At 43.4% G+C, this 13,126-nt stretch overlaps 1 protein-coding gene across 12 annotated transcripts in view; it reads left to right on the forward strand.

Moving 5' to 3' along the window:
- LOC124029232 (calcium-dependent secretion activator 1-like) overlaps positions 1-13,126 on the forward strand; it is a 176,884-nt gene that overhangs the window by 105,686 nt on the left and 58,072 nt on the right. For all 12 annotated transcript variants that reach the window (XM_046341047.1, XM_046341052.1, XM_046341056.1 and 9 more), the window contains exons 4-6: positions 4,844-4,924; positions 5,519-5,752; positions 10,347-10,468. In XM_046341047.1, coding sequence (XP_046197003.1) covers positions 4,844-4,924; positions 5,519-5,752; positions 10,347-10,468 — 437 coding nt within the window. The remainder of the gene's footprint in view (positions 1-4,843; positions 4,925-5,518; positions 5,753-10,346; positions 10,469-13,126) is intronic.

Raw genomic sequence — 13,126 nt, forward strand, 5'->3', positions numbered from 1 at the left:
CATTGACTCTGTATATAGCTGTATATAGCCTACACATTGACTCTGTATATAGCTGTATATAGCCTACACATTGACTCTGTATATAGCTGTATATAGTCTACACATTGACTCTGTATATAGCTGTATATAGCCTACACATTGACTCTGTATATAGCTGTATATAGCCTACACATTGACTCTGTATAGCTGTATATAGTACATTGACTCTGTATATAGCTGTATATAGCCTACACATTGACTCTATAGCCTACACATTGACTCTGTATATAGCTGTATATAGCTACACATTGACTCTGTATATAGCTGTATATAGCCTACACATTGACTCTGTATATAGCTGTATATAGCCTACACATTGACTCTGTATATAGCTGTATATAGCCTACACATTGACTCTGTATATAGCTGTATATAGCCTACACATTGACTCTGTATATAGCTGTATATAGCCTACACATTGACTCTGTATATAGCTGTATATACCTACACATTGACTCTGTATATAGCTGTATATAGCCTACACATTGACTCTGTATATAGCTGTATATAGCCTACACATTGACTCTGTATATAGCTGTATATAGCCTACACATTGACTCTGTATATAGCTGTATATAGCCTACACATTGACTCTGTATATAGGCTACACATTGACTCTGTATATAGCCCTGTATATAGCCTACACATTGACTCTGTACCGGTACCCTGTGTATATAGCCTCCACATTGACTTTGTACTGGTGCCCCCTGTATATAGTACTGGTACCCCCTGTATATAGCCTCCACGTTGACTCTGTACCGGTACCCCCTGTATATAGCCTCCACATTGACTCTGTACCGGTACCTCCTGTATATAGCCTCCACACTGACTCTGTACCGGTACCCCCTGTATATAGCCTCCACACTGACTCTGTACCGGTACCCTCTGTATATAGCCTCCACACTGACTCTGTACCGGTACCCCCTGTATATAGCCTCCACATTAACTCTGTACTGGTACCCCCTGTATATAGCCTCCACATTGACCCTGTACTGGTACCCCCTGTATATAGCCTCCACATTGACTCTGTACCGGTACCCCCTGTATATAGCCTCCACATTGACTCTGTACTGGTACCCCTGTATATAGCCTCCACATTGACTCTGTACCGGTACCCTCTGTATATAGCCTCCACACTGACTCTGTACCGGTACCCCTGTATATAGCCTCCACATTAACTCTGTACTGGTACCCCTGTATATAGCCTCCACATTGACCTCTGTACTGGTACCCCTGTATATAGCCTCCACATTGATTCTGTACTGGTACCCCCTGTATATAGCCTCCACATTGACTCTGTACTGGTACCCCTGTATATAGCCTCCACATTGACTCTGTACCAGTACCCCCTGAATATAGCCTCCACATTGACTCTGTACCGGTACCCCCTGTATATAGCCTCCACATTGACTCTGTACAGGTACCTCCTGTATATAGCCTCCACATTGACTCTGTACCGGTACCCCTGTATATAGTCTCCACATTGACTCTGTACCGGTACCCCCTGTATATAGCCTCCACATTGACTCTGTACCGGTACCCCCTGTATATAGCCTCCACATTAACTCTGTACTGGTACCCCTGTATATAGCCTCCACATTGACTCTGTACTGGTACCCCTGTATATAGCCTCCACATTAACTCTGTACTGGTACCCCTGTATATAGCCTCCACACTGACTCTGTACCGGTACCCCTGTATATAGCCTCCACACTGACTCTGTACCGGTACCCCCTGTATATAGCCTCCACATTGACTCTGTACCGGTACCCCCTGTATATAGCCTCCACATTGACTCTGTACCGGTACCCCTGTATATAGCCTCCACATTAACTCTGTACTGGTACCCCTGTATATAGCCTCCACATTGACTCTGTACTGGTACCCCCTGTATATAGCCTCCACATTAACTCTGTACTGGTACCCCTGTATATAGCCTCCACATTAACTCTGTACCGGTACCCCCTGTATATAGCCTCCACATTAACTCTGTACTGGTACCCCCTGTATATAGCCTCCACATTGACTCTGTACCGGTACCCCCTGTATATAGCCTCCACATTAACTCTGTACTGGTACCCCTGTATATAGCCTCCACATGGACTCTGTACCGGTACCCCTGTATATAGCCTCCACATTAACTCTGTACTGGTACCCCTGTATATAGCCTCCACATTGACTCTGTACCGGTACCCCCTGTATATAGCCTCCACATTGACTCTGTACCGGTACCCCTGTATATAGCCTCCACATTGACTCTGTACTGGTACCCCCTGTATATAGCCTCCACATTGACTCTGTACTGGTACCCCCTGTATATAGCCTCCACATTAACTCTGTACTGGTACCCCCTGTATATAGCCTCCACATTGACTCTGTACCGGTACCCCTGTATATAGCCTCCACACTGACTCTGTACCGGTACCCCCTGTATATAGCCTCCACACTGACTCTGTACCGGTACCCCTGTATATAGCCTCCACATTAACTCTGTACTGGTACCCCCTGTATATAGCCTCCACATGGACTCTGTACCGGTACCCTGTATATAGCCTCCACATTAACTCTGTACTGGTACCCCTGTATATAGCCTCCACATTGACTCTGTACCGGTACCCCTGTATATAGCCTCCACATTGACTCTGTACCGGTACCCCCTGTATATAGCCTCCACATTGACTCTGTACTGGTACCCCCTGTATATAGCCTCCACATTGACTCTGTACTGGTACCCCCTGTATATAGCCTCCACATTAACTCTGTACTGGTACCCCTGTATATAGCCTCCACATTGACTCTGTACCGGTACCCCCTGTATATAGCCTCCACATTGACTCTGTACTGGTACCCCTGTATATAGCCTCCACATTAACTCTGTACTGGTACCCCTGTATATAGCCTCCACATTGACTCTGTACCGGTACCCCTGTATATAGCCTCCACATTGACTCTGTACCGGTACCCCCTGTATATAGTCTCCACATGGACTCTGTACCGGTACCCCCTGTATATAGCCTCCACATGGACTCTGTACCGGTACCCCCTGTATATAGTCTCCACATGGACTCTGTACCGGTACCCCCTGTATATAACCTCCACATTGACTCTGTACCGGTACCCCCTGTATATAGCCTCCACATTGACTCTGTACCGGTACCCCTGTATATAGCCTCCACATTGACTCTGTACCGGTACCCCCTGTATATAGCCTCCACATTGACTCTGTACCGGTACCCCCTGTATATAGCCTCCACATTGACTCTGTACCGGTACCCCCTGTATATAGCCTCCACATTGACTCTGTACCGGTACCCCCTGTATATAGCCTCCACATTGACTCTGTACCGGTACCCCCTGTATATAGCCTCCACATTGACTCTGTACCGGTACCCCCTGTATATAGCCCCGCTAATGTTATTTTACTACTGATCTTTTTTCTCTTTTAACCTCTATTTAACGTGGCAAGTCAGTTAAGAACACATTTGTATTTACAATGACGGCCTACCCCGTCCAAACCCGGGTGTTGTGTGCCACCATATGGAACTCCCAATCATGTCCAGATGTGAAGCAGCCATGATTAGAACCAGGTACTGCAATGACAACTCTTGCACTGAGATGCAGTGTCTTAGACAACTGCCCCGCTTGGGAGCACCAATTATTTATTTTTAATTACTTGTTCCTTTTATTTCTTATTCTTATTCGTATTTTAGAACTGCATTGTTGGTTAGGGCTTGTAAGTAAGCATTTCACTGTAAGGTCTACATCTGGTTTATTCGGTGCATGTGACTAATACAATTTGATATTGTATCAATTACTAGAGCTATGCGCTCTCTGTCTACACAGAAACCTATGGACGGCTCTCCAGATTCTCCATGGAAAGAGCTTTTCCGTCCATGACTAAGCTTAATCTGTCTGGGAAAGTGGCCCTTCAAGTAAAGTCAGCCTTATATCCATATAACAACACAGTATTTATTGACAGTGTGAATCTAATCACCCATCCTGAGATCAAAAGAGATAAATCATCAACATGGGGGATGGATGTTGACCTGTAACCCTCTGACCCCATCCTGTTCAGGGTCATCTAGGAACATAATGGAGAATGTATTGATTACCCAGCTCAGTGGTGATGTCCTCCTGGGCCCATGTTGTGTGTCCCAATAACCAACCCTTTCTCCTGCCCTCGTTTAATACTTCCCTCAAAAATCTAAAACAATTGAATTAGTGGGAGCATGGTCTTATGGGAGTTTTCACCATATTTCTTAAAACAGTCATTTCCTTTCAAAACAGTAAAGGGAAGTGAAAAGTGCACACTGTGGGAGAAAGGAGAGATAATTGGGACATAGCCAGTATTCACAAAGATTGCTGATCTAGGATCAGTATTGTCTTTTAGATCGTGAATACAGATACATGGACAGGGAGGACCTGATCCTAGATCAGAACCTCTACCCTGAGACACTTTATGAACACAGATTCGACTCTTATTCCATGTAGAATCATAATGGATATATTATTAATTATTACCATGTGGTGATGGGTGAGGTAATGCCTATAGGCTCACATAGCTCCACGGTCATGGATATCCAAGACCACATCTGGGTACCAGTGAGACCATCACAGGCTGATTCATCTATCTCGTTGGCCCGTTTTCCTGGAGAAGGCACAGTTGGGGTCAAATCGTTGCTTGATTAAACCAACACTTGAGAGCATAATGATTCTCTCTAATCAAGTTCCTGGGACAAGTGTATTTTTAAGTATGTGCGCACAACACTTCTTCCTGCCTCTTCTGTGTTTGACCCTACTCTAGTTGGACAACCTGGATGAGCAGGCTGCTCAGATCAGACGGGAGCTGGATGGACGCCTGCAGATGGCCGATCAGATTGCCAGGGTGAGTCTGATAGCCTACAGACGTAGGATCTTAATTTGAGCCAGTTTGCTGCAGCAGGAAATGTGAATTATTATGTGGATTATAATGAATGTATATTTTTGTAGGGGTTGATAAAAAAATCCCTACAAAAAATCTTTAGGGAAAATCAAGTTTGAAATTTCAAATTGGAAATGACAAACTGCAGAAGCCTTTTTAATACACTCCAAGTAAAAAAGTTTCTCCTGTGTCAGGGTGATTGAAGTAAGATCCTACAGCTGTATACACACCGCAGTAGAACATCATCAGCACACGGGTAACATTGTGCTGAGCTACATAAGAACCTCAGTTTGTAGGCTAAGAATCAAAATGGCTTTACTATGCGAGTTCCCTATTCTAGAAACAGCTTTACGTCACAATGAATAGGCTACATACAGTATCTGTTAATATATTGAATGACAAGCATTTACATTAGTGTTGACAATTTGGATATTTGATAAGTAAAGTGTCTTTCATTTTCAGGATGACTAGTCAACATGGACACAAAAGCTGACTTGAAATCTAGTAAAAACAGTTTTGTACAACAATTTTTGGTAAATGTTCTACTTTTTTTCAAAGGGTGGCAAGTTCCCCATGTTTGTGTCGAAGGAGATGGAGCACATGTACATAGAGGAGCTAAAGGCATCGGTGAACCAGCTGATGGCCAACCTGGAGAGCATGCCCGTGTCCAAGGGAGGAGAGTTCAAACTGCAGAAGCTGAAGAAAGGACACAACACCTCCATCATGGACATGGGCCAGGAAGACGAGAACACACTGTCCAAGTCTGATGTGGTGCTCTCCTTCACTCTGGAAGTAGGTACCCTAATCCTGTCTAGGAAGGATAAAACCTCAGCATTTTGGCATTATGACAGAATATCCCAAATACAGTGGTACCATTCACCTGCCTCTGTCTTTATAAGCAGGATAAGTAATCAAAAACATGATCAACCTATTTATTTACAACGTATCAGGGGTCTGTGGCAAGGAAAACACTGTTTCTATTGAGGTCTGTGGTGGTGGTAGTAGTGGTGGTGGTGGTGGTGGTGATGATGATGATGATGATGATGATGATGATGATATAGCAGATTTTTACCTCAGCTGGCCCTTTGATAAACTAGATCTGATTTGCACTTTCATTGGTCTATTGGTTATTTTAGAACATGGATACATTCCATGCCGAAGTCCCAGTGTTTGCACTTATGCTTAGTTTTCTTCTATCTTGATAGATGTATATAAATCTAGACCAGGGCCCGTATTCACATAGCGTCTCTGAGTTGGGGTGCTGAATGATCTAGGATCAGGTTCTCCCTCTTATTAGTTATGATTTGAAATGCAAAACTGATCCGATCTCATACTCTGAGACGCTTGTGAATATATACCTATAGTATAGATTGCAAACAGGTTGCCCTCCAGCCATAAAGAAAGAGAAGAACAAATAGATGAACAAAGAAGGAGTGAAATAACAGATCACAAGGAGATACCTAGGTAATGTAGTGAAATAAAATATCTCCTTTTTTACATTTCATAGAAAACTTCATAATAACTCATTATAGTAACTCTGGTTATGATGAACAATCTAAGAGAATACGATATACTCAGAAGAGCCATTTCTGTTCCCCTAGCTACTTAAGGAGAAGGAAGTTCTAGCACTGGCAGCAGGATTGGTGGGTCCCCTGCGGGACGGTTGAGCTAACATAGGCTAATGGGATTAGCATGAGGTTGTAAGTAACAAGAACATTTCCCAGGGCATAGATATATCTGATATTGGCAGAAAGCTTAAATTCTTGTTAATCTAACTACACTGTCCAATTTACAGAAGCCATTACAGTGAAATAATACCAAGCTATTGTTTGAGGAGAGTACACAATTTTGAACATGAAAAGTTATTAATAAACAAATTAGGCACATTTAGGCAGTCCTGATACAACAATTTGAACAGAAATGCAATGGTTCATTGGATCAGTCTAACACTTTGTACATATATTGCTGCCATCTAGTGGCCAAAATCTAAATTGCACCTGGGTTGGAATAATACATTATGGCCTTTCCATTGCATTTCAAAGATGGTACAAAAAAACAGAAAAACGGTTGTTTTCTTCTTTGTATTTTCATTTACCAGATCTAATGTGTTATATTTTCCTACATTCCTTTCCACATTTCCACAAAGACCAGGCAGTTAGATTTGGGTATGTCATTTTAGGCAAAAATTGAAAAAAAGGGGCTGATCCTTAACACCACTCCCTCCCCAGCCTGGTCTCAAAGACATGTAACATAGTAAATGTAAATCTGGAACACTCAAATTAGTATATGTTACGTTTGGTACGTTACATAAGACAGAAGGATGCTAAAGTAAAAAATGAAAGTAGAGTGGTTGGATAGGTGCATAACGTGAACGTCTATCAACCCAAAGGTTGCGTGATCGAATCTCATCACCTATCCACCTAGCTCACGTTAGCCACAATAAATTGCAATTGCAAACATCCACAAATTAATACATACTAGAGGTCAACGACGATACAGATACCGATTATTGGATTATTGGACCCAAAAAGCCGATACCGATTAATCGGATGATTTTTATTTTTTTATTTGTAATAATGACAATTACAACAATACTGAATGAACACTTATTTTAACTTAATATGATACATAAATAAAATCAATTTAGCCTCAAGTAAATAATGAAACATGTTCAATTTGGTTTAAATAATGCAAAAACAAAGTGTTGGAGAAGAAAGTAAAAGTGCAATATGTGCTATGTAAAAAAGCTAACGTTTCAGTTCCTTGCTCAGAGAACATATGAAAGCTGGTGGTTCCTTTTAACATGAGTCTTCAATATTCCCAGGTAAGAAGTTTTAGCTTGTAGCTATTATAGGAATTATAGGACTATTTCCCTCTATACCATTTGTATTTCATTAACCTTTGGCTATTGGATGTTCTTATAGGAACTTTAGTATTGCCAGTGTAACAGTATAGCTTCCTTCCCTCTCCTCGCTCCTCCCTAGGCTCAAACCAGCAACACAACGACAACAGCCACCATCGAAGCGTTACCCATGCAGAGCAAGGAGAACAACTACTAGAAGGCTCAGAGCGAGTGACGTTTGAAACGCTATTAGCACGCGCTAACTAACTAGCCATTTCACTTCGGTTACACCAGCCTCATCTCGGGAGTTGATAGGCTTGAAGCAATAAACAGCGCAATGCTTGACGCACAACGAAGAGCTGCTAGTAAAACGCACAAAAGTGCTGTTTGAATTAATGTTTACGCGCCTGCTTCTGCCTACCACCGCTCAGTCAGATACTTAGATACTTCTATGCTTGTATGCTCAGTCAGATTATATACAACGCAGGACACGCTAGATAATATCTAGTAATTTCAACCATGTGTAGTTAACTAGTGATTATGATTGATTGTTTTTTTTGTTATGCAGGTGAATGAGGACCCAAAAGCGACTTGGCGAAAACAGAGTCTTTAATCCAGTAAAGTAAATATTCAATACTCCTAGACAAATCGGAGCGGTAAATAAAGCTTAAAGAACAATTCCACTCGTAATGACGAGAACAGACTGGAGACTCGATCATAAACTGCAGGTTGCCTCGGGAAGGCACTTGACCGTAGCAGACTCAGACACCTGCTTACCACGCAGCATCTGAGGGAAACACGACACGACAGGGCGATACAAAGACACAGCACGGTGAACAATATACAAGGATCCGACAGGACAGAAACGGAAAACAAGGGGAGAAATAGGGACTCTAATCAGGGGAAAAGATAGGGAACAGGTGTGGGAAGACTAAATGATTGATTAGGGGAATAGGAACAGCTGGGAGCAGGAATGGAACGATAGAGAGAAGAGAGAGAGAGAGGGAGAGAGAACATTTACATTACATTTAAGTCATTTAGCAGACGCTCTTATCCAGAGCGACTTACAAATTGGTGCATTCACCTTATGACATCCAGTGGGACAGTCACTTAACAATAGTGCATCTAAAACTTAGGGGGGGTGGGGTGAGAGGGATTACTTAACCTATCCTAGGTATTCCTTAAAGAGGTGGGGTTTCAGGTGTCTCCGGAAGGTGGTGATTGACTCCGCTGTCCTGGCGAGAAAAAGGGGAACGAACCTAAAAAGACCAGCAGGGGGAAAACGAACAGAAGGAAAAGCAAAATGACAAGACAATATAAGACAAAACATGACATTTTTATAAGATACATTTAATGCTAGCTAGCAACTTACCTTGGCTTACTGCATTCGCGTAACAGGCAGTCTCCTTGGGGAGTGCAACGAGAGAGAGGCAGGTCGTATTGCGTTGGACTAGTCAACTGTAAGGTTGCAAGATTGGATCCCCCGAGCTGCCCTTGAACGAGGCAGTTAACCCAACGTTCCTAGTCCGTCATTGAAAATAAGAATGTATAAAATAAAGGTATAAAAAAAATAAAATGAAAATAAAAATATAATAAAGAAATCGGCAAATCGGCACCCAAAAAATACAGATTTCCGATTGTTATGGAAACTTGAAATCGTCCCTAATTAAATCGGCCATTCCGATTAATCGGTCGACTAATACATACCATACGAAATGTAGCATATCATACTAATTAGTGTCTCGGATTTACATTTACTATGTTACGTCTACCCCTGAGTCCAGGTTGCCCTCCCAGCAGTTGATTGTAGTGTTGAGAAGAGAAGATGATTATGGTGCTAAAACTGAAACTACTGATTTATAGATTGGAGAGGCTGGCTTGATTTGTAGCTTCTGTCATGGAATTTAGTGATGGGGGTTTTGCCCCCCATTGTCTTTCCCATTTTAATTATCATGAGTTTCAGTTTGCTTGACTAGGTCTCTGTGTTATCATCTTTCTCTCAGTCAGGGTTGTAGGGCACCTTGATAATAGCTGGAGTGGAATCAGTGGAATGGTATCAAATACATCAAACACATGATTTCAATGTGTTTGTTGCCATTCTGTTCGCGCCGTTCCAGCCATTATTATGAGCTGTCCTCCTCTCAGCACGCTCCATTGGCTTAAGGTACTTTAAGAGGTACTGTAAATGTTGTTGACCAATAATGTAAATGTTGTTGACCAATAGAGCTACGGGTAATAATGAGTTTTAAACTAATGATTGTTAATGGGGGTTTTATGAGGTTATTCTGTATGCATTTACCTATGTCGGTTTCTGCCTTTGATCAACAAGGTCAAGGTGACTGTTGTAGTTGTGTAAAGGGCTGGGGCCCGTTCAGGAATGTGCAGAGCCCTCAGATGCATTGTCTTGACCAGATACAGTAGGGTTGTCTTTCATGTAGAATAGAGAGTAATGCTATCTCTATATTTAATACATTTCTGCTACATTGTGAACCTTACTGAATACACCTGTGGTTTAACAACATGCTGTTTGTGTGTGCCCTTCAGGTGGTTATCATGGAGGTGGTGGGCCTGAAGTCTCTGGCTCCTAACCGGATTGTGTACTGCACTATGGAGGTGGAGGGAGGGGAGAAACTGCAGACAGACCAGGCCGAGGCCTCCAAGCCAACGTAAGATCCTACTATCTCTCTGACTCTCTCTTTGTGCCTTTGTCTCTCTTTCTCTCTCTCACCTCAACCTGGCTTTGCTCAACATCCACTTACTAATGTGTTCTCATGGTATTTGAATGTAGTCACCTTCTCTTCACACTTTGATTTCTGAGTCAGCTGTTCAAGTTGTGAAAGAAGGCTCACAGTGTAATCTTCCGTTTAGAACAGTCCGTCTCCATGGGATTTAGAGGGAGGTCCGATGATGAGTCAATCTCAGGTCATGAGCATACCAAAAAGGTTCTCCTTTGAACACCTCACATTCACCTACGGGTTTAACCATATAGATACATCCAGAAACCATATCTAAGGGTCCAACACCGTAAGTTGGTTCATGTTCATCATGGTTACAGCCTTTCGTCATCCCTGCCTAAATGATGATGATGTTGGGAGGTGAATGTGTCGAACACGATCACGTCTCCTGTAATGAAGGACACAGTCTGTAACAGTACAGTGTGTCTATGAAGCCAGTCTTTCTCTCTTGTGATGTTTAGTGCGTGAGCTATTTCAGGGACTCATCATCCTGCTTCTTTCCTTCTCTGACACTGATTGTGCCAACAGACAAGGTAGCTCTGCTTCTAGCTCCTAAGCAACTTTACAGTGTTACAGTTGGAAATAACTTTTGAATATCAGAGCGGTGGTAACTCACCATCATTACGACCTGGAATACGACTTTCCCGAATTGGATCCTTTGTTCATACCCCCCAGGGCAATTAAACTTATCCCAGAGGCTGCTCCAAGTCGAAGCCAGCGAGAAGAGATATTCGGAGTGGACTTCTAGTCCGACTCAGTAGGTGGGCACACCATCCACCACTTCCGAGTGTATTACTCGTTAATGTTCAGTCTCTGGACAATAAAGTAGGGCGAGGATCTTCTACCAGAGACACACCAGGGACTGTAACATACTCTGTTTCACGGAATCATGGCTCTCTCGGCATATACTATCGCTGTCCATGGAGCCAACTGGGTTCTCATTTTATTCGCGCAGACAAGAATAAAGAGCTCTCCGGGAAGAAAAAAGGTGAGGGTGTATGCTTCATGATTAACACCTCATGCTGTGATTGTGATAACATACAGAAACTCAAGTCCCTTTGTTCACCCGACCTAGAATATCTCACAATCAAATGCTGACCGTATTACCTCCCAAGAGAATTCTCTTCTGTTATAGTCACAGCCGTGTATATTCTACCTCAACCCGATGCCATGACAGCCCTCAAGGAACTACACCGGACTTTATGCAAACTGGAAACCCCACATCCTGAGGCCGCTTTTATTGTAGCGGTGGATTTTAACAAAGCAAATTTGAGGAAAACGCTACCAAACTATCAACACATTGACTGTAGTACTCGCTTAGGAAAAGCACTAGATCACTGCTACTCGCCTTTTGGAAATGCCTACAAGGCCCTCCCTTCGGCAAATCAGATCACAACTCCATTTTGCTCCTCCCTTTCTATAGGCAGAAACTCAAACAGTAAGTACCCATTCAAAGGTCTATTCAATCTTGGTCTGACCAATCGGAATCCATGCTTCAAGATTGTTTTGATCACGCAAATTAGGATATGTTCCGGGTTGCCTCTGAGAATAACATTGATACACGGACACGGTGATTGAGTTCATCAGGAAGTGTATAGGGGATATTGTTCCCACGGTGACTGTTAAAACATAACCAAACGAGCGGCTGCCGGCCCTAGACGGCATCCCTCAGAGGATGCGCAGACCAGCTGGCTGGAGTGTTTACGGACATACTCATCGCTCCCTATCCCAGTCTGCTGTCTCGATTTGCTTCAAGATGTCCACCATTGTTCCTGTACCCAAGAAAGCACTCACTTCTGTCATCAAGAAGTGCTTTGAGAGGATACTTTACCTGACACCCTAGACGATGCAATCGCCATCGCAATGCACACTGCCCTATCCGATCTAGACATGAGAAATACCTACGCCAGAATGTTGTTAATTTACTATAGCTCAGCCTTCAACACCATAGTACCCTCCAAGCTCATCATTAAGCTTGGGGCCCTGGGTCTGAACGCTGCCCTGTGCAACTGGGTCCTGGACTTCCTGACGGGCCGCCCCCAGGTGGTGAAGGACGGAAACACCACCACTACCCTGATCCTCAATACAGGGGCCCCACAAGGGTGCGTGCTCAGCCCACTTCTGTACTCCTTGTTCAGACATGAATGGGTGGCCATGCAAGCCTCCAAGTTAGCAGTCAACAACAGTAGTAGGGCTGATTACCAACAATCCCAACATCAACAAAACAAAGGAGCTGATCGTGGACTTCAGGAAACAGCAGAGGGAGCACGCCCCTATCCACATCGACAGGACCACAGTGGAGAAGGTGGAAAGATTCAAGATCCTTGGCGTTCACATCATTGATAATCTGAATTGGTCCACCCACACAGCCAGTGTGGTGAAGAAGGCACAACAGCGCCTCCTCAACCTCAAAAAGCTGAAGAAATCTGGCTTGGCTCCTAAGACCCTCAGAAACTTTTACAGATGCACAATTGAGAGCATCCTGTCAAGCTGTATCACCGCCTGGAATGGCAACTGCACCACCTGCAACCGCAGGGCTCTTCAGAGGGTGGTACGGTCTGCCCAACGCATCACCGGGGTCACACGTCC

This window comes from Oncorhynchus gorbuscha, linkage group LG03 (genome assembly GCF_021184085.1).
Source record: "Oncorhynchus gorbuscha isolate QuinsamMale2020 ecotype Even-year linkage group LG03, OgorEven_v1.0, whole genome shotgun sequence".
Lineage (NCBI taxonomy): Eukaryota > Metazoa > Chordata > Actinopteri > Salmoniformes > Salmonidae > Oncorhynchus > Oncorhynchus gorbuscha.